We start from the raw sequence: 19938 nt of genomic DNA on the forward strand, positions 1-19938 counted from the left end.
CCCTAGTCCTAATCCCATGTGCTAAAAATACATATACTACACTTCATAGGAGTGAAGATTGTGTTTATTTTCGGTGTAGACATTTGTAGACGGTCCCTGCACATGAATATAGATATTAATATATATTAATGTACGGTATATTGTATAGAAGTTTAAAAAAATAAACAAAAAATATATATATTGGATTAAGATCGTTGATAGAGAGCGGTATAGTTTTCTGTCTACGACTGATCCCGGAAGTTGGAATATGTGAATACATTTTTAACTTTACCGCAGCGAAAGACCGTGACTAAACCGGAAACGGAGATTTTTTTCCGGGTGTGTTGCCGTGCGCTGACTTGACCAAAGCCTTGTATAGTCCCATTGAGTGTTGTTGTAAACGTGTTGTATGAATATCTCCATGAAGAACATGGAGGACAGTGCACGTGCCTTCTTCATGTCATGTTTGCAGGTGAGATGCCGCCTGTTGCTGCACACATACGTGATGCATGTTTGGTTTTTTTTGCGCCACTTTTAACATACAAGCTGCGCTTGCTCTTATTCGTGTGTGGTTTCATTGAGGGAATGATATAAATCGGATGCTGCTGCGTTTAATGTCTACGTTAGATTGCTGGATGTCGCAAAGGCTTTTATTGGGTTGAGGGAGGGGCGACTAGTGTGCTTTTTTTTTTTAACAGCGCACGTCTGACCAAACCCCGTTCAGAAATCCGGGATATTAATGTTTGCATCGGTTTTCAATGAAGTCACGTTTACATGACAGTGCACCGCTGGTGCCGATTCATTGTGAAGGGAAAGGGAAAGGATTCGGCGTATGAAGAATGTACCGACATCAAGTAATTCTGGCATTGCTTGTGTCTCTTCGCCTCCAATTGCAGCTTTCATTCAAGGCTTGTTGAAGGAAATGATGGCATTAATTATGCACTTATATTTAATGGAGTCTGGCAGTAGTTCTGGTAACATTCTGTAATTGAAGTGATATGCTGCGTCTCATTTCAACCAATCATGAGTACTATATGTACTTTTGCAACAAAACAGTTTAAAACATTAAATTAAGTTTGTAATTAATTTGTGTTGAGTGAAATAACTCCCACAGAGCGGTTAGCGATTAATCTATGAAACACACAAATAAGTCCTTCCAATTTCAAATGATGTGGATAAAAGATACCCGTCACACAAAAACTCTTCCATTCAAACCTCTCAACCACCATGGGCAAGACCAAAGACCCGACCTCAGGGACAAGATTCTAGACCTGCACAAGACAAGAATGAGCTACAAGAGAATATATAAGATTATAGACCCGCACAAGACTAGAATAGACTACAAAACTATCAAGAAAACTTTAGACCTGGACAGGATTAGGAAGGACTACAACACAATTGTAGACCTGCAGACCTGTAGACCTGAAGCTCGAGACTAGAAGACTAGTAGTAGTCCATTCTACACGAACACCATCGACACAATTGTAGACCTGTATTTTGAAGCTCGACTTTGAACCTCTTGAACTAAAATTAAAATTAAAATTAAAATTAAAATTAAAATTAAAATTAAAATTAAAATTAAAATTAAAATTAAAATTAAAATTAAAATTAAAATTAAAATTAAAATTAAAATTAAAATTAAAAAAATTTAAAATTTAAAATTTAAAATTTAAAATTTAAAATTTAAAATTTAAATTTAAAATTTAAAATTTAAAATTTAAAATTTAAAATTTAAAATTTAAATGTAATTAAAATTTAAATTAAAATTAAAATTTGAAACTTTAATTAAAATTTGAAACTTTAATTAAAATTTAAATTAAAATTAAAATTTGAAACTTTAATTAAAATTTGAAACTTTAATTAAAATTTGAAACTTTAATTAAAATTTAAAAATTAAAATTAAAATTAAAATTAAAATTAAAATTAAAATTAAAATTAAAATTAAAATTAAAATTAAAATTAAAATTAAAATTAAAATTAAAATTAAAATTAAAATTAAAATTAAAAAACATATTTAAATTATATTAGGATAAAAATATAAATTAAAATTTATAAATGTAAAAAAACCAACTTAAATTATTTTAGGAAAGCAGGAAGTGAACAAATGTAACAGTTAGTGATTGTAAAAGTACCAGATGGAGGGGTAGGATTTAATAAGCTTTGCTTCTTCCTACTCCTTTTGGACATGTGGAACTGTGAACTGATTATGGGATGCATTCAATTGTAATCTGATGCATGTTCAAATGAAATTAAACCATTACCATTACCAGGTAAGCTGTGGGACATAGTCCTACGTCTATCCGGGCGGGGGCCTCCTCCCAGCTGGGCACGCCTGGACCACCTCACCAATGGGGCATTAGAACAAGATTCCCGGGCCATCTCAACTGGACTGTTCTCTGAGTCCCTCCCGGACCAATCTCTTGGGTCTATTTCTAAGGGTGAGTCCAGTCACCCTTAGACCAGAAGAAACTACTACTACTTAAACAGGAAGTGACCGGTGACCCCTTTCATTAGTATTTGTGGTATCCTGTTTCAGGTTTTGCGATACGCCAGTATGACTTGTCTTTAAGGAAACCGGTGGCGCTGGTCCCAGACGGGATGCCGCAGACCGCCAGTCAGTATGACTGCATTCGAGTTGTGGCTGTCACGCTCAATCCCCGCATGCCTGCTTCTTCAGAACCTGGTCCTCATAATGGTCCTGATCTTGCCTTCGTCCGGGATGTGTCCACGTGGCTGCAACTGCCAGCGCGACCTTCACCTTCACGGGCTCAATGTCAGCTGCAGTCAATCCCGACTCAAAGAAATCCCCCCGAGTCTCCCAGTCGATACGGTTTTATTAAGACTGGACCACAACCAGATCGGCAGTGTACCCGATCAGGCTTTCCACGGACTCTGGCTTTTACGAGAACTCAACCTTTCTTACAATACCGTGGAGACGTTAGGGGATGGTGCATTCACTGGCATCGAGGCAACGCTCCAAGTGCTGGATCTGTCGCACAACCGCATCACCAGCGTACATAAGGATGCCTTTTCCCGCCTCAAAGCCCGCGTGATTATGGATGATAATCCCTGGCACTGCGACTGTTCTTTACAGCAGGCGCTGGGTGGGATGGCACACAACCATGAGACCACCACTCGGGTTCTGTGCAGGAGCTCCGAGCTTCGAGACCAGGAGGGACGACCCTTCCTGGCGGTGGCTACCGATCTCTGTAACATCACCAAAAGGACAACAGACTACGCTATGCTAGTGACCATGTTCTGTTGGTTCGCCATGGTCATTGCGTATGTGGTTTATTATGTTCGTCAGAACCAGGAAGATGCCAGACGGCATCTGGAGTACCTCAAATCTCTGCCCAGCAAGCCCAAGAAACCGGATGAAGCTGACGATATCAGTACTGTTGTCTGAGACCGACGTCAAAAATTTCCGAAAAGCTCAACTTCCATCTCCATAAAGTCGAAAAACTTTGCATTTTGACCATATTTTGTCTTACAAGGTTTTGCTCATGAGGGTCTACTCGGGTCCACAATGACCCGTTCAGTTTTTTAATCCACCCCCACCAACGTTTCCAAGCGATTTAATTCAAACCGTAACATATATATTAATAACATTGTCCTTAAGATAATCCAAATAGACAACAAGGCTTGGATACAAAGCAGAGTGGGGGTTCGGAGGGTTCCGTGTTGGAGAAAGATTCTTACTCCATCCAACCGGTGTTCTTTGTTTTTGTGTTGTATCATGTTGCCGTAGCATTTTTGTTTCATTGAAAACGTACAAGGGCTGCACGGCGGTCGAGTGGTTAGCGCGCAGACCTCACAGCTAGGAGACCCGGGGTTCCCGTGCATGCGTTGGTGATCGCTAAACTCATCACACAGCGACTTAACACTCCCAAGTTATAACTAATCAATATACAAAACATATACCGATACATCGGCTGCACGGCGGACGAGTGGTTAGCGCGCAGACCTCACAGCTAGGAGACCTGGGGTTCCCGTGCATGCGTTGGTGATCGCTAAACTCATCACACAGCGACTTAACACTCCCAAGTTATAACTAATAAATATACAAAACATATACCGATATATTGGCTGCACGGCGGTCGAGTGGTTAGCGCGCAGACCTCACAGCTAGGAGACCCGGGGTTCCCGCGCATGCGTTGGTGATCGCTAAACTCATCACACAGCGACTTAACACTCCCAAGTTATAACTAATAAATATACAAAACATATACCGATATATATCGGCTGCACGGCGGACGAGTGGTTAGCGCGCAGACCTCACAGATAGGAGACGAGGGTTCAATTCCACACTCGGGCCATCTCTGTGTGGAGTTTGCAGGTTCTCCCCGTGCATGCGTGGGTTTTTTTTTTCCGGGTACTCCGGTTTCCTCCCACATTCCAAAAACATGCTAGGTTAATTGGCCACTCCAAATTGTCCATAGGTATGAATGTGAGTGTGAATGGTTGTTTGTCTATATGTGCCCTGTGATTGGCTGGCTACCAGTCCCCGCCTCTCAACCTTCTAGACTCCAGCACCCCCCGCGACCCTCGTGAGGATAAGCGGTAGAAAATGAATGAATGAAGTGACTATAGGGGTGTTATTTCATATCTAGAGGGCTCTAATGATGTTGAAAACCATATATAGGAGGTCGTAAACAGATTAAAGGTATAAATAAGGAATCCTACTCGGATAAACAAGGGCCGTAGTTCCTTCATGTCTTTCTCCTCATCGCTTCCCCCACATGGTGGCAATGTTTACTTACCCTCTGCCTTTTCCTTAGCAACCAAAAGGCCTGTACTGGTTTGATTGGTTGATAGGAAAGCACAAAGATAAGATTACAGCACATAATATTGATCACAATACTTGACCAATTGACCCCCGTTAAAAAAGTGGCACATTCACATGAATTTTATGCAGCAGTCAATATTCTGTGCAGTGGTACAGAAACATGAAATCTGATAAATATGAAATGTTTTATGGTTAGTTGTTGCACAATTACATGTGTATGCAATGTGATCACATTGTCTGTGTGTTTTATAAAGTTATAAAGGGGTTAATCCAAAAAACTGGATAGTCACTACAACACAAAATGATTTTACAACAGATTTTCTTTTTTCATACATGTTTTTGATCGCCCTTGCTGTTGTACTATTTTTAATTTTTTTGATGTTATCTTAAAGTGTTGAATATGTTTGGGTCTTAATTGTAGAAAAATGTCTGGTATGCATGTTTAAATCAATGCCTGCGTTGACTCTTCTTCTGATTGTTAGTGATGATGAACATGTCATGCAGCAGGGAGTGTCAACTCTAATTCAAATTGTTTTCGGTTAGCGAAAATTTACTTCATAATATATGACAGTTGTGGTCCAAATTTTGGTTATGATTTGTTATTAAATCTGTGATATATGTGATCAGCAAATGACTGTCCAGTCGAATAAATTGTGAAATCTGTACATTTCTTTTTTTCTCCTGTAAAACCTAATTAGAAATTAGAAAATTATTTATTTATTAAAATTATTATTACCAAATTAAAATTATACAATTATTATTTTTATATTTATTATTATTATTAAAATTATTATTATTAAAAAATTATTACAAATTATTAAAAAAATATTTTTTACTTTACTGTCGCGATTGAAGGCAGATATTCTGTCAGGGTAAACACAAGACCACGTGACACAACCAGGAAGTGTGAGGAATGCTAGACCGTCTGAATTCACAAGGCTAATTCGCGGCTGGAGCAGGAGCCTCCGAATGTCTGGCCTTCGTAGACCGGGTAGGCTACTAGCCTGGTAAGATGCAGACCCCGAATTCAAACACAGACATCTTTCCTACAGATTTTTTTTATTATCTTTCCTGCAGTCGTCAACACTTCCTTGTTCTCTCCCTCTACGGAGTCATTTCATTAAAGCGTACTCTCAGCCAGCATATAGAACATTACTGCCATCTACCGTCCATATCCTGAACAGCAGTTCAGGTTGACGAGCAGTATTCTGTTAATTTGGTATTTTTAATTCACCTAATTTCAGTGACGACAAAACACCTTCAAGTTATAGGATATGTAACACACACACATATGTATATATATGATAATGTCAATACTAAATTAAAATACTAAATAAATACTAAATAAAAGAATCGAATGTCTACTAATACGTTCGAATATCCCATCTTTTATGTATCACTGACCCTTACTTTGAAGCCAAATGACAAATAAAATACCTGCACAGGTATTGCATACTTGTTCAAAATGGGGTTGTGAAAGAGTACTTTTTAAACAAGAATGTAAAGGGATTAAACACAGATTATTGAGTACACTCAGTAATCATTCACTCCGCTGTTTACATACCACCGTCAAACAAAACGGAAACAGTTGCAAAAGCACATAGGAGAACAGCATGATTTCAAAATAAGAGATCACGGCTCGCTTTTATAATGTGTTTTCAGCCATGTCGGTACGGTTTACACACGACAGCTGTACTTCTATTTAAAGTAGTGCTGATTCTGCACTTAATGGGATAACGATACAGTTAACCTTTTACACTTTGTGTACCTACTTTGTCTTATTTTGATAAGCAAGTAGTGCTGTTTTCCGGTAGTGCCAAGGAGCAAAGGTAGCAGTGTGACATGAAGCTAACATGTGGACACATGAAGTCTGACAGGATCAAAGTTTACTGAGATTTTTAAATATTCCCCGAAACGCCACACGATGACACGGACCACCCTGGTTGACAACAGCGTCTGACCATCCGCCGCTGCTCGGTATGATATCATACGGAATCCGAGCAACAGGGCAAAGTCAATGTATATTTCTGTGTGCATATTATGTATTATGTATGGCGTACTGTATGGTATCGATATTGTTGTAGACACTGGTATTGATATTGGAATGTGGTACTGCATAGATATTGATATCATTTTTGTTGGTGGTATAGATACGGATTCATATTGATATTGGTATTTATATTGATATTGGCATGGATATTTATATTAATGTTGACATTGGTATAGTTATTGGTATTGGATATTAGCTATTAGCTATTAATATTTACATAGCTCTTGGTATTTGTATAGACATAATAGATCTTGGTATTGATATTGTATTGGTATTGGTATTGATATTGATAGGTATCGATGGTAATATTGGTATTGATGTAAATAATGTTATTGATATTGGTATACATATTGATATGGGTATATGTATTAGTATATATATTGATATTTAGCCTGGTATTGGTATAGGTATTGATATGTGTATTGGTATACATATTGATATTGGTATGGATATTGATATTGGTAGGTATCGATGGTAATATTGGTATTGGTGTAGATATTGATTTTGGTATTGATATTGATGCAAATATTGTTATTGATATTGGTATACATATTGATATGGGTATATATATTGATATTTAGACTGGTATTCGTATAAGTATTGATATTTGTATTGGTATAAATATTGATATTGGTTATGGATATTGATATTGGTATACATTTTGATATCATACATATTGTATTGATATTGGTATAGTCAAACATATTGATATGGGTATATGTATTGGTATATATATATTGATATTTAGCCTGGTATTGCTATTTGTATTGGTATACATATTGATATTGGTATTGATATTGGTATACATTTTGATATTATACATATTGTATTGATATTGGTTTAGTAATACATATTGATATGGGTATATGTATTGGTATCTATATTGATATTTAGACTGGTATTGGTATAGGTATTGATATTTGTATTGGTATACATATTGATATTGGTATGGCTATTGATATTGGTATGGCTATTGATATTGGTATACATTTTGATATTATACATATTGTATCGATATTGGTATAGTCAAATATATTGATATGGGTATATGTATTGGTATATATATATTGATATTTAGCCTGGTATTGATATTTGTATTGGTATACATATTGATATTGGTATACATATTGATATTGGTATACATTTTGATATTATACATATTGTATTGATATTGGTTTAGTAATACATATTGATATGGGTATATGTATTGGTATATATATTGATATTTAGACTGGTATTGGTATAGGTATTGATATTTGTATTGGTATACATATTGATATTGGTATGGCTATTGATATTGGTATACATTTTGATATTATACATATTGTATCGATATTGGTATAGTCAAATATATTGATATGGGTATATGTATTGGTATATATATATTGATATTTAGCCTGGTATTGATATTTGTATCGGTATACATATTGATATTGGTATTGATATTGGTATACATTTTGATATTATACATATTGTATTGATATTGGTATAGTAATACATATTGATATGGGTATATGTATTGGTATATATATTGATATTTAGACTGGTATTGGTATAGGTATTGATATTTGTATTGGTATACATATTGATATTGGTATGGCTATTGATATTGGTATACATTTTGATATTATACATATTGTATCGATATTGGTATAGTCAATTACTATATTGATATTGGTATATATATTTATATGTGTTGTTTACTAACAGCCTGTTCTCCTTTCTCAGGACCCGCCGGAGCCATGGGTGGCAGCCTGGGTTGCCATCGCTCCATCCCCAAAGATCCCAGCGATGTCGGCGTCGGACGACGCAAATTCAGCGCCGCTTGTAACTTCGGAAGCATCCTGGTGAAGCAGGAGCGTCTCAACATCAACGCGGCCACCGAGGAGGAACTCATGACTCTTCCTGGAGTCAACCGCACTGTCGCCCAGAGCATAGTGGAGTACCGAGACTGCATCGGAGGGTTTAAGAAGGTGGAGGATCTGGCGCTGGTGAGCGGAATCGGGGCCACCAAACTGGAGGCCATTAAGCTCGAAATCTGCGTCTCCAGCAGAACAAGTTCATCCCAGCATTCGCCGTCTTCCCTGCGAAGGGACTTGGACCAGCAGCCGTGTTGCGGGATGAACATCAACACGGCCACCCCTGCTCAGCTCATGAGCATCCGAGGTATCACCGAGAAAGTCGCCCAGAATATCATCGCTTATCGAACTGAACGCGGCCCGTTTAAAAGCATCGAGGACCTGGTGAGAGTCAAGCACATCAACGGATCTCTTTTGGATAAAATCCGTTTCCAGGTGTTTGTGGAGCGACCCAGGGCGCCCTCCACTACCACCACCACTATTACTACTACTAATGGAGGACTAAACTACACGGTGAAAACCCACCCCAGTCCCACTTCCCTCAGCCTGAAAAGCGATACTCTGGACCTCCCGCCCGGCGGACCGAGTCAGCTGATCTCCGTGCGGCCGAGCGTGGGGATGCCTCCTGCTGTGTTGCGGGACGGGAAGCCCGTGGTGCGCGTGGCCACGTGGAACCTGCAGAACTGCTCCTGCGACAAGGCCAACAACCCCGGCGTGAAGGAGGTCGTTTGCATGACCCTACTGGAGAACGAGTGAGTATTCATGTCATCATACCATTGTACACACCAAAAATTGAGTATTATTGTTATTATTATTATTATGGCACAAACAACCATTCACACTCACATTCATACCTATGGACAATTTGGAGTCGCCAATTATGATGGCCGAGGGTGGAATTGAACTCAGGTCTCCTAGCTGTGAGGCCTGCGCGCAAACCACTCGCCAAGTCACTAATTCGGTAGCAGTAATTGACTTTGGCTTCAGAGTTTCTTGGACATTACAATGCAGATCATTATAAGCAGCTGGTGGAAAACCTCAGGAAGTCCTGGGGCGAGAGGCGGGGTACACCCTGGACTGGTGGGCAGCCAATCACAGGGCACATATAGACAAACAACCATTCACGCTCACATTCATACCTATGGACAATTTGGAGTGGCTAATTAACCTAGCATGTTTTTGGAATGTGGGAGGAAACCGGAGTACCCGGTGAGAACGGACCGGGAGAACATGCAAACTCCACACAGAGATGCCCGAGGGTGGAATTGAACCCTGCTCTCCTAGCTGTGAGGTCTGCGCGCTAACCACTCGACCGCCGTGCCGCCCTGATTGAAATTAATTGAGATCTATCGATCCAGAAAAATGTTATAAATACATTTTTAAAGCTTTGGGACTCCAGCAAACCACAGTGAGAGCCATTAGCCACAAATGGCGAAAACATGTAACAGTGGTGAACCTTCCTAGGAGTGGCCTACCAACCCAAAGGACCCTGAGTGCACAGCAACGACTCATGCAAGAGGTCACAAAAGACCCCACAACAAAGACCTTTGGGAAAATACTTAAGAGAGACAAAAACTTTTTGGAACGTGTGTCGAGTGTAAAAGAACATCATAGTCAAAGTAAAATATGGCGGTGGTAGTGTGATGGTCTGGGGCTGTTTTGCTGTTTCAGGACCCGGAAGACTTGCTGTGATAAATGGAACCATGAATTCTGCTGTCTACCAAAAATATCCCACAACATCATAACAATAGTAAAATATGGCGGTGGTAGTGTGATGGTCTGGGGCCGTTTTGCTGCTTCAGGACCTGGAAGACTTGCTAGTGATAAATGGAACCATGAATTCTGCTGTCTACCAAAAATATCCCACAACATCATAACAACAGTAAAATATGGTGGTGGTAGTGTGATGGTCTGGGGCTGTTTTGCTGCTTGGCTGTAATAAATGGAACCGTGAATTCTGCTAAAACCAACTTGGGTTCTGTAGCAGGACACCAGTGGCGTTATTTTTGTAAAATCAAGACTTTTTCTTGTTAGCTTAAAACAGTTTTTTTTCTTAATATTTTGACTTTATTTTTATAGAAATGACTGCTTATATCCCCTGGTCCACACTTTGGACACCCTCTGTATAAAATAAGATGCCCTCATATACAGATTTAGTTTTACAAGTATGTTATTATTACTGTTATATACAATTATATTCAATTTTAAAGCACTGTGAGTGAGCCGGATTCCAATAATGGGATGCGGTCAGTCATGTGACCCAGTCGGCATTGAGCTGACTCGGTGTTGGGTGCTCATGTGGAAAGTTCCATTGGCACAGCGTTTTATGACAGGGTGACTGTGATTTAGGGCATTGCATGCATTCCCATTTGGGATTCACTCTCACTGACGCAGTACCGACCTTGGTTCCTTTCCCATACAAAGTCATCAAATATGACTCTGATTAACAACTGCAATCAAGCGTTTGTATTAACTTGCAATGAGTCTCTTACATCTTTGTCCTGCTGCAGAACCCAAGTTGGTTTCAGCTTGAGGTCATCAACAGATGGATGTATGGACTTCAGGATTTTTTGGTAGACAGCAGAATCCATGCTTCCAGGTCCTGAATCAGCAAAACACCCCTAGACCATCACACTACTACCACCATATTTTACTGTTTACTATTGTTATGATGTTGTTGGATATTTTTGGTAGACAGCAGAATTCATGGTTCCGTTTATCACAGCAAGTCTTCCAGGTCCTGAATCAGCAAAACATTCCCAGACCATCACACTACCACCACCATATTTTACTGTTGCTATGATGTTGTGGGATATTTTTGGTAGACAGCAGAATTCATGGTTCCATTTATCACAGCAAGTCTTCCAGGTCCTGAAGCAGCAAAACAGCCCCAGACCATCACACTACCACCACCATATTTTACTGTTGCTATGATGTTCTTTTTTGGTAATGGTAATGGTTATTTCATTTGAACATGCATTAGATTACAATATTTATCACAGCAAGTCATCCAGGTCCCGAATCAACAAAACAGCCCCAGACCATCACACTACCACCACCATATTTTACTGTTGCTATGATGTTCTTTTTTTAGTAATGGTAATGGTTTTATTTCATTTGAACATGCATCAGATTACAATATTTATCACAGCAAGGTTTCCAGGTCCTGAAGCAACAAAACAGCCCCAGACTGTCACACTGCCACCGCCATATTTTACTGTTGCTATGATGTTGTGAGATATTTTTGGTAGACAGAAGAATTCTTGGTTCCATTTATTACAGCAAGTCTTCCAGGTCCTGAAGCAGCAAAACAGCCCCAGTCCATCACACTACCACCACCATATTTTACTGTTGCTATGATGTTCTTTTTTGGTAACGATAATGGTAATGGTTTTATTTGATTTGAACATACATCAGATTACAATATTTATCACAGCAAGTCATCCAGGTCCCGAATCAGCAAAACAGCCCCAGAGCATCACACTACCACCACCATATTTTACCGTTGCTGTGATGTTCTTTTTTTTGTAATGGTAATGGTAATATTTCATTTGAACATGCATCAGATTACAATATTTATCACAGCAAGGTTTCCAGGTCCTGAATCAGCAAAACAGCCCCAGACCATCACACTACCACCACCATATTTTACTGTTGCTATGATGTTCTTTTTTTGTAATGGTAATGGTCATGGTTTTATTTCATTTGAACATACATCAGATTAAAATTGAAATATCTTCAAATATGTACATGTTTTGCTTTCCAAAATATCAAAGTGGTTCTTGTACCCTTTCATTTTTCTCTATGTGGCCCTCACTGGACAAAGTTCCGATACCCCTGGTGTACATGCATGTTAATATAAGTGCCACTTATCCACAGTGCACTACTGTACTCTATGCTGAGTCATTATGAGTCTGTAACAGAGACCCACAGTTATGTCATGTGGCAGGATTTGGATCCGTTGGTTGGAGGTTAACCTCTCCCGGCTAGGCCTTGAGAGGCTTTTCTCGAAAACTAAATGATATTCCCGTCTACATAATGATGATGATCTGCTCACATTCCTGCTTCTAGTCGCCACTCGAGCTGCAGCGTTTAGAGAAGCTCGTCTAAAAAGCTGCTGATGTTATTGATTTAATTGGGGCTGTTAAAGTTCAGGTCTAAGTCCATTATAAAGCCGAGATGTCCGGCCTGATGATTAGCTTTCGGGGGGAGATAACACGTTCTCTTTGACTGCCCTCACAGCAGGTTTGCTCGTCCAGGATTTGGCAGCTCCCCCGAGGGATGATTACATGAGATTTTAGTAGATTAGATTAGATCAGGTAATGTTACAACAGCATTGTCAACAATTCATCCACCCAAACCTTTTCCAGTAAAGGCCCTGTAGTGACAAATGAAAGGATGCACATGGCCTCTTTGATATATATTAAATATAAATATCAAATAATATCAACACATGTAAACAGTGTTTCCCCATTTTCGCTGTTCTTATTATTTTCTATATATTTCTACTTTCTTCATAAATTTTCTTCATAAACATATCTTAATATTATGACTTTATTCCCATAGTATTTTGACTTTTACTTTTCAACTTTTTCCTCAACCTTTTTTTAATTATATAAAAAATAATTTAAAAATATTTTGATAAAATACATGTCATAAAATTATGACAACATAATAATAATAATAATATGTGATAATAATATAATATAATATATACAAATATAGATATATAAACGTAGATATATAAAGATATAGATAATAAATAATATAATAATAGTAATAATAATATTTGGAATTTTCTAAAATTACAGCGTTTTTTTTTGCATTTTATTTTTAAATGTCCAACAATTGCAAATTGATTTTTATCATAATATTACGACGACATAACAAAAAAAATAATTTAAACTTGATGCTACTAAAATGACAATTTTCCTCATAATATTATGAGTTTATTGTAAAATTTTGCCTTTTTTCTTGTTGGAATATGATAAAATAAAATTTGCTAAAATATAAAAATATGATAAAAATGATAAAATAATTTTTTTTCTCTCCTGATATTTTGACTTTTTCTAAAATTACAGCGTTTTTTTATTTTTGCATTTTAGTTTTAAATGTCCAACAATTGCAAATTGATTTTTATTATTATATTTTGATTACATAACAAAAAATTAATTTAAACTTGATGCTACTAAAATGACAATTCATAATATGATGAGTTTATTGTAAAATTGTGCCTTTTTTCTTGTTGGAATATGACTTTTTCTCTCCTACATATTTGACTTTCCTAAAATTACCGCTGGTTTTTTTTTTTTTTTTTTACATTTTTGCATTTTATTTTGTCCAACAATTGCAAAATTTTTAGAAATATTCTTCACATAATATTATGACTTTATTCCCATAATATTTTAACTTTATTCTCATAATATTAACTTTATTCTTTATTTATTAACTTATTCACATAATATATTTGCTTTATTATTACATTTCCAGGATTATTATAGAATTGACACAGTAAATATGAAATTAGATTAATAGTAGGAATTCCTGCTAGAATATTTTGACGTTGGATTGGTTTGAATGGGTTGGGTTTCCAGCCTGGACCACATTTTGAGAATAGCACATGGGTATGTTACGCTATACTTGATGTGCGTGTTCATATGTCTTCCCAGCATCAAGTTACTGGCAGTGCAGGACCTTGTGGAGAAGGACGTCCTCACCAAGGTAACGTAACGTTAGCAGACACCAACAGTCACCAACATTGACAATTTCAAGCATAAAATTGGCTAAATCAGGGGTGGGCAAACTACGGCCCGGGGGCCACATGCGGCCCACCAAACGTTTGAATCCGGCCCGCCAGTTGCTTTTAAGTATTTCAACTTTTAACATACCAGCTGGCAACATGACTTTCAAGTCGGATGTCTTATTCAGTAAAAAAAAAAAAAAAAAAATCGTAGTTTGATGTGGTCTGATGTTTAAAGTGCTCCTGAAAAAAGGAAACAAGAACATATAGCTGATAGTATGACAATTAAAATTAGACAAATAATTCAAGGCGTAAAATTATAAAAAAATATTTAAAAATTATTACAAAAATTATTAAAAATTATTTAAAAATTATTAAAAAATTATTAAAAAAATATTAAAAAATTATTAAAAAATTATTAAAAATATTTAAAAATTATTAAAAATTATTAAAAATTATTAACAAGTATTTAGAAGTATTTAAAAAATATAAAAATCATTAAAATTATTAAAATTATTAAAATTATAAGCGTAAAATCATGTGTGTTAAATATATGTTCTGGCCCCCCGCACAATTTTGTTAACTCAATGCGGCCCATGAGTCAAAAAGTTTGCCCACCCCTGGGCTAAATGAAGCAAAATACTATTATACACTTAACACTTAACAAATGTGCTTAAATATGCATTTTTATTTGTCTCGTTTTCCAGTTCTGTGCAGAGCTAAACCAAGGGACTCTGGCCAGCGTTCGCAAATGGAAATGGCCACGAGGCAACTGGAAATGTGTTGTGTCTGAGGAACCCACCGGACCTTCCTGCAAGGTATGCAACCCGTGTGTTTCTGAAGGAGAATATTTGTGATATATAAGTATATAAGTATATACGAGGGCAGCTAATGCATTTTGAAAAAAGTTGCTCAATTGGGATTGTGAATACAGTGGAACCTTGGTTAGCGTCATTCATTCCTTCCAGAAGGTCTGACTTTAACCAAAACGTACTGTAACCGAATCCATTTTTTCCTGTAAGAAATAGTGTAAATCCAATTAATACGTTCAAGAAATTGTGTATAATTTTAATTTTAATTTTAATTTTAATTTTAATTTTAATTTTAATTTTAATTTTAATTTTAATTTTAATTTTTAATTTTAATTTTAATTTTAATTTTAATTTTAATTTTAATTTTAATTTTAATTTTAATTTTAATTTTAATTTTAATTTTAATTTTAATTTTAATTTTAGCCTCCTCCCTCCTCCTTTCCACAGCACTGGGTGAACAGCGTTACATTATTTTAATTTCATCCCTTCCAGAAGGTCTGACTTTAACCAAAACGTACTGTAACCGAATCAATTTTTTCCTGTAAGAAATAGTGTAAATCCAATTAATACGTTCAAGAAATTGTGTATTATTTTAATTTTAATTTTAATTTTAATTTTAGCCTCCTCCCTCCTTTCCACAGCACTGGGTGAACAGCGTTACATAATTTTAATTTTAATTTTAATTTTAATTTTAATTTTAATTTTAATTTTAATTTTAATTTTAATTTTAATTTTAATTTTAATTTTAATTTTAATTTTAATTTTAATTTTAATTTTAATTTTAATTTTAATTTTAATGTGCCCTGTGATTGGCTGGCCACCAGTCCAGGGTGTAACCCCGCCTCTCGCTTGAAGACAGCTGGGATAGGCTCCAGCTTATGATGTTCTATTATATCTTGTTATGTTGATAGGAGGTGAGCTATTCCGGCTTCCTGTGGGACTCCACGGGTGTGGAACTACACGATGCTTCAATGTTGCAGTCACCCCCTGCTAAACGCCACGACGCCTGCTCCAGGCTCTTCCTGGCTCACTTCTCCGTAAGTATACGCTGCTGCGGGAACATCAGGGGTACTGAGCATCATGAGGTACATGGAAAACACGCAAAGACTGAACAGTACTGGATCCCTGTGGGACGCCATGGCCAACACAAACAGATTTAATGGTGTTAGATGCAGGTGGGAAAGTGTAATGCAGCTAACAATCCAGCAGAGGGCGCCATCTCACACGTTGATTCACGCAATATTTTCACTCAATATTTATTTTGTTTTTTTGCAAGTACAATACTACACATTCATCCCTCACTACTTTGTGGCGCTCTCTATCATGGTATTTTATACTGTACATATTCTTGGCCTAAATTAAGCATTTTCAAGTATAAAAATGACGAAATACGAATATAAGGTATCCAGAAGATGCATTAAATGTGATATGTAGTATTCTACAACTGGTCACTAGGTGTCAATACATTAGAAGTACGATAAAGTACACCAAGGAACTTTGCTAACTACATTGCGTATGTCTTATTTATGTCTGATATTTCTTATTTTGAATAATAGGACTGCAAATGTGACTATAGGGCTGCTACTTCATGTCTAGAGGGCTCTAATAATGTTAAAAAGCTTATTTAAAAGTTCGTCATGATAAAAAATATTCCAGAATTTTTTTTCTGGAACCAATTAACCGTGATAAATGAGTGATTACTGCATAATTTATACATGTACTTGATTCTTAATGTATAAAAATATTACATATTACATAATTTAGATTATCAAAAATTGGCATTTTATGGCTTGTGTGACATCTCTGATGTGATGCGATACACATATGATACAATAACGATAAACAACGTGTTCCTAAATTTGTTCTCAATATGAAAATTGGTATATAATATTATTGTAATAATTGTAATAATGCTAATAATAACACAATAATCCCATATTTGGTTCTAGACTTAATTGCAGTAAGTGATTTTTTAATCTATAAATAGCATATGTTGATAGTTACAGCATAGAAAACATGTTTATGACCTTTTAAATATAATCTTAAACATTATTAGAGCCCTCCATGCATAATATAGCACCCCTATAGTCACATTTATACTATTATTAGTCAATATAGTCGACATAATAAGAGAAAATAGGACATAATATTAATGTTAGCATTGGGAGAGTTTCCTGTTTTACTTCCTGTTGGGTACAGCACTTCCTGTGTCATCATAATATATTTGAATTATGTATGTATTTGACTTCAAATGGTTAATTCAAGAGGTGGCGAAATTTCAAGCGCAAAGTGGCGAGGGACGACTGGTCTTTTCCCCCCCTCCAGATTGGTTCGTACAAGGTGGCTGTGGTGAACGTCCACATGCAGACGACGGGTGGAGAGTCCAACGGCAAGAAGCACGCTACGGACGTCAAATGTGGCCCGCTGTCCTCCATCATCCTGGAAACACTGAAAGGTTTGTCTTTTTGTGTGATTGTTAGACCTCCGTCACGTTATTACACGGACTCACGGTGCATTCACAGACACTCGGAACTTCAGAATGTCTTTTAGTATGCATGTATGTGTGGTCTACCAGTCAAAAGTTCAAGTCTAGAGTAAGAATAATACAAAGAAATTGGGTGTAATGTGAATATCATCCAGGTGAGAAGGACTTGGTGGTGCTGGGAGACTTTAGTTGTCCCCCTCAAAGTACGGACCTGGACGTCCTGAGGAAGGAGAAGCTGTGTGCTCTGCTCGCATCCAACCACTTCACCAACATCAGCACCCGATCCCCGCAGGGCACCCTCTGCCTGGACAACATCTGGGTGAGCCGCTCCATTAAGAAGATCTACTCAGGTACGTGTTCTGGGTTTCATCACCGTGCAGAAGATGTGGAAAATATTTTTATTAATATTTTTAAGTTTTTTTTTTTTGACTGACAGGACACTGCACAGTCGTTCGGGAGGGCTTGACCAACCCGTGGATTCCCGATAAGTGGTCATGGGGGGGAGTGGTGTCAGATCACTGCCCCGTGGTGGCTGATTTCTACGCCGACGTGTTGGGGAAAGATCTACGTGGGCCTGGAGTGAGCGTGCTGGAGAGGGACGACAAACCCAAACATGAGCGATGACATCGCTTCAACAATGGCGGATTGCTGACCTAGCATAACGTTTGATCAATGTGCCAATTTGACGTCATGTCTGTATGTAAACAATGTGCAATAAACTAACATTTGTGTCTTGACTTCTTATAGTTGCATCACTACTATCACTATCACTATAAGATATATAGAGCAGGAGGAGACACCTGGTGTGGCCCAGCAAGGTGCACTGTATTCAGGCACACGTTCCGAGCGACCAGTGTGACGCCATGGAAGTTTCTGGCAAACCTTTTGCACTTTTCATACAACTAGCATGCAAAATGTGAATATTTATTTATGTATTGTACTATTATTATTATTATTACATTATAATATGGAATTTATATATACTAAATGTATATATATATATATATTTATATATACATAAATTTAGTATAGTTAGTATATTTATATATATATATTTAGTATATATACATTTAGTATATTTAGTATATATAAATTCAGTATAAATAAAGATATACATTTAGTATTAATAAATATATAAATTTAGTATAAATAAATATATAAATTATTTAATATATATTAATTATATTATAATATATTATTATATTAATAATAATTAATATAATAATTTCGAGTCGAGTGGTTAGCACGCAGACCTCACAGCTAGGAGGACTAGGGTTCGATTCCACCCTCGGCCATCTCTGTGTGGAGTTTGCATGCCATGTTTATGCTTGCAAAAAAACACTAAACTCATCACACAGTAACTTAACACTCCAAAGATGTACCTAAAAATATACAAAGAAGTACCAATATGAGTTTTGAAGTTTCCCATTCTGCATTGTGTCTGAGCAAAGCAGTTCATTGGAGGACATGCGGCATAGAAAGTGGTTAGTGTGCAGGCCACACAGCTAGGAGACCCGGGTTCAATTCCACCCTCGGCCATGTCTGTGTAGAGTTTGCATGTTCTCCCCGTGCATGAGTGGGTTTTCTCCGGGTACTCCGGTTTCCTCCCACATTCCAAAAACATGCTAGGTTAATTAGCCACTCCAAATTGTCCATAGGTATGAATGTGAGTGTGAAAAAGCGGTAGAAAATTAATGAATGAATAAATATTCATATTTTGCATGACGTTAGATTATTTTTAGGTTATTATTATTTTTATTATTATTAGATTATTGGCTATTTGTCCTTCTTTCTAACTTTGTTTGAAACACTGTCTTCAGTTTAGAATAGGTACATTGAAGAGGCTAACTAGTTAGCATGCTAGCTTACTATAATGGAGGCGTTGATAAATGAGGGATGACTGTATGGTGTGTGTCTTGTGTTATTAATACTCGGTGTGAGTACAAGTATGTTTTAATGTATTTTTATCACAAAACTACTTGTTAGCAGCCTATTAGCTCTCAAATACAGCAGAGCCTCGGTTAACATACGCCCTGGTTAGTGTGTTTTTTGGTTAATGTCGCAATTATATGCCATATACTTTTTACCAATGATTGTACAATATGGTACGTGTGTTATCATGTTATTAATATGCTGAGTGAGTGCAACTGTGTTATTAATGTAGCGGTAGTTTTACAACAAAACATACTTTTTAGCAGCCTTTTAGCTTGCTAATATGTGGAACTGA

General features: G+C 36.9%; 2 protein-coding genes across 4 annotated transcripts; both read left to right on the plus strand.

Moving 5' to 3' along the window:
- The first annotated feature begins 321 nt into the window (after positions 1-321).
- lrrc3b (leucine rich repeat containing 3B) lies at positions 322-5404 on the plus strand. 3 transcript variants are annotated; one of them, XM_058047091.1, is made up of 3 exons: positions 322-451; positions 2250-2417; positions 2494-5404. In XM_058047091.1, the coding sequence occupies exon 3, from the start codon at positions 2600-2602 to the stop codon at positions 3383-3385; it is 786 nt and encodes a 261-aa protein (XP_057903074.1). In that variant the 5' UTR covers positions 322-451; positions 2250-2417; positions 2494-2599; the 3' UTR covers positions 3386-5404. The 3 variants fall into 3 exon arrangements, with proteins under 3 accessions (XP_057903074.1, XP_057903075.1, XP_057903073.1); XM_058047092.1 differs by having other exon boundaries at positions 2516-5404; XM_058047090.1 differs by having other exon boundaries at positions 2250-5404.
- A 1181-nt stretch (positions 5405-6585) lies between these two features.
- Positions 6586-18457, plus strand: eepd1 (endonuclease/exonuclease/phosphatase family domain containing 1). Its single transcript, XM_058047005.1, has 8 exons — positions 6586-6742; positions 8544-9426; positions 14344-14395; positions 15122-15232; positions 16138-16263; positions 17552-17681; positions 17867-18061; positions 18148-18457. The coding sequence occupies exons 2-8, from the start codon at positions 8558-8560 to the stop codon at positions 18333-18335; spliced, it is 1671 nt and encodes a 556-aa protein (XP_057902988.1). The 5' UTR covers positions 6586-6742; positions 8544-8557; the 3' UTR covers positions 18336-18457.
- The last annotated feature ends 1481 nt before the right edge of the window (positions 18458-19938 follow it).

This window comes from Doryrhamphus excisus, chromosome 14, assembly GCF_030265055.1.
Source record: "Doryrhamphus excisus isolate RoL2022-K1 chromosome 14, RoL_Dexc_1.0, whole genome shotgun sequence".
In the NCBI taxonomy this organism is placed as follows: domain Eukaryota; kingdom Metazoa; phylum Chordata; class Actinopteri; order Syngnathiformes; family Syngnathidae; genus Doryrhamphus; species Doryrhamphus excisus.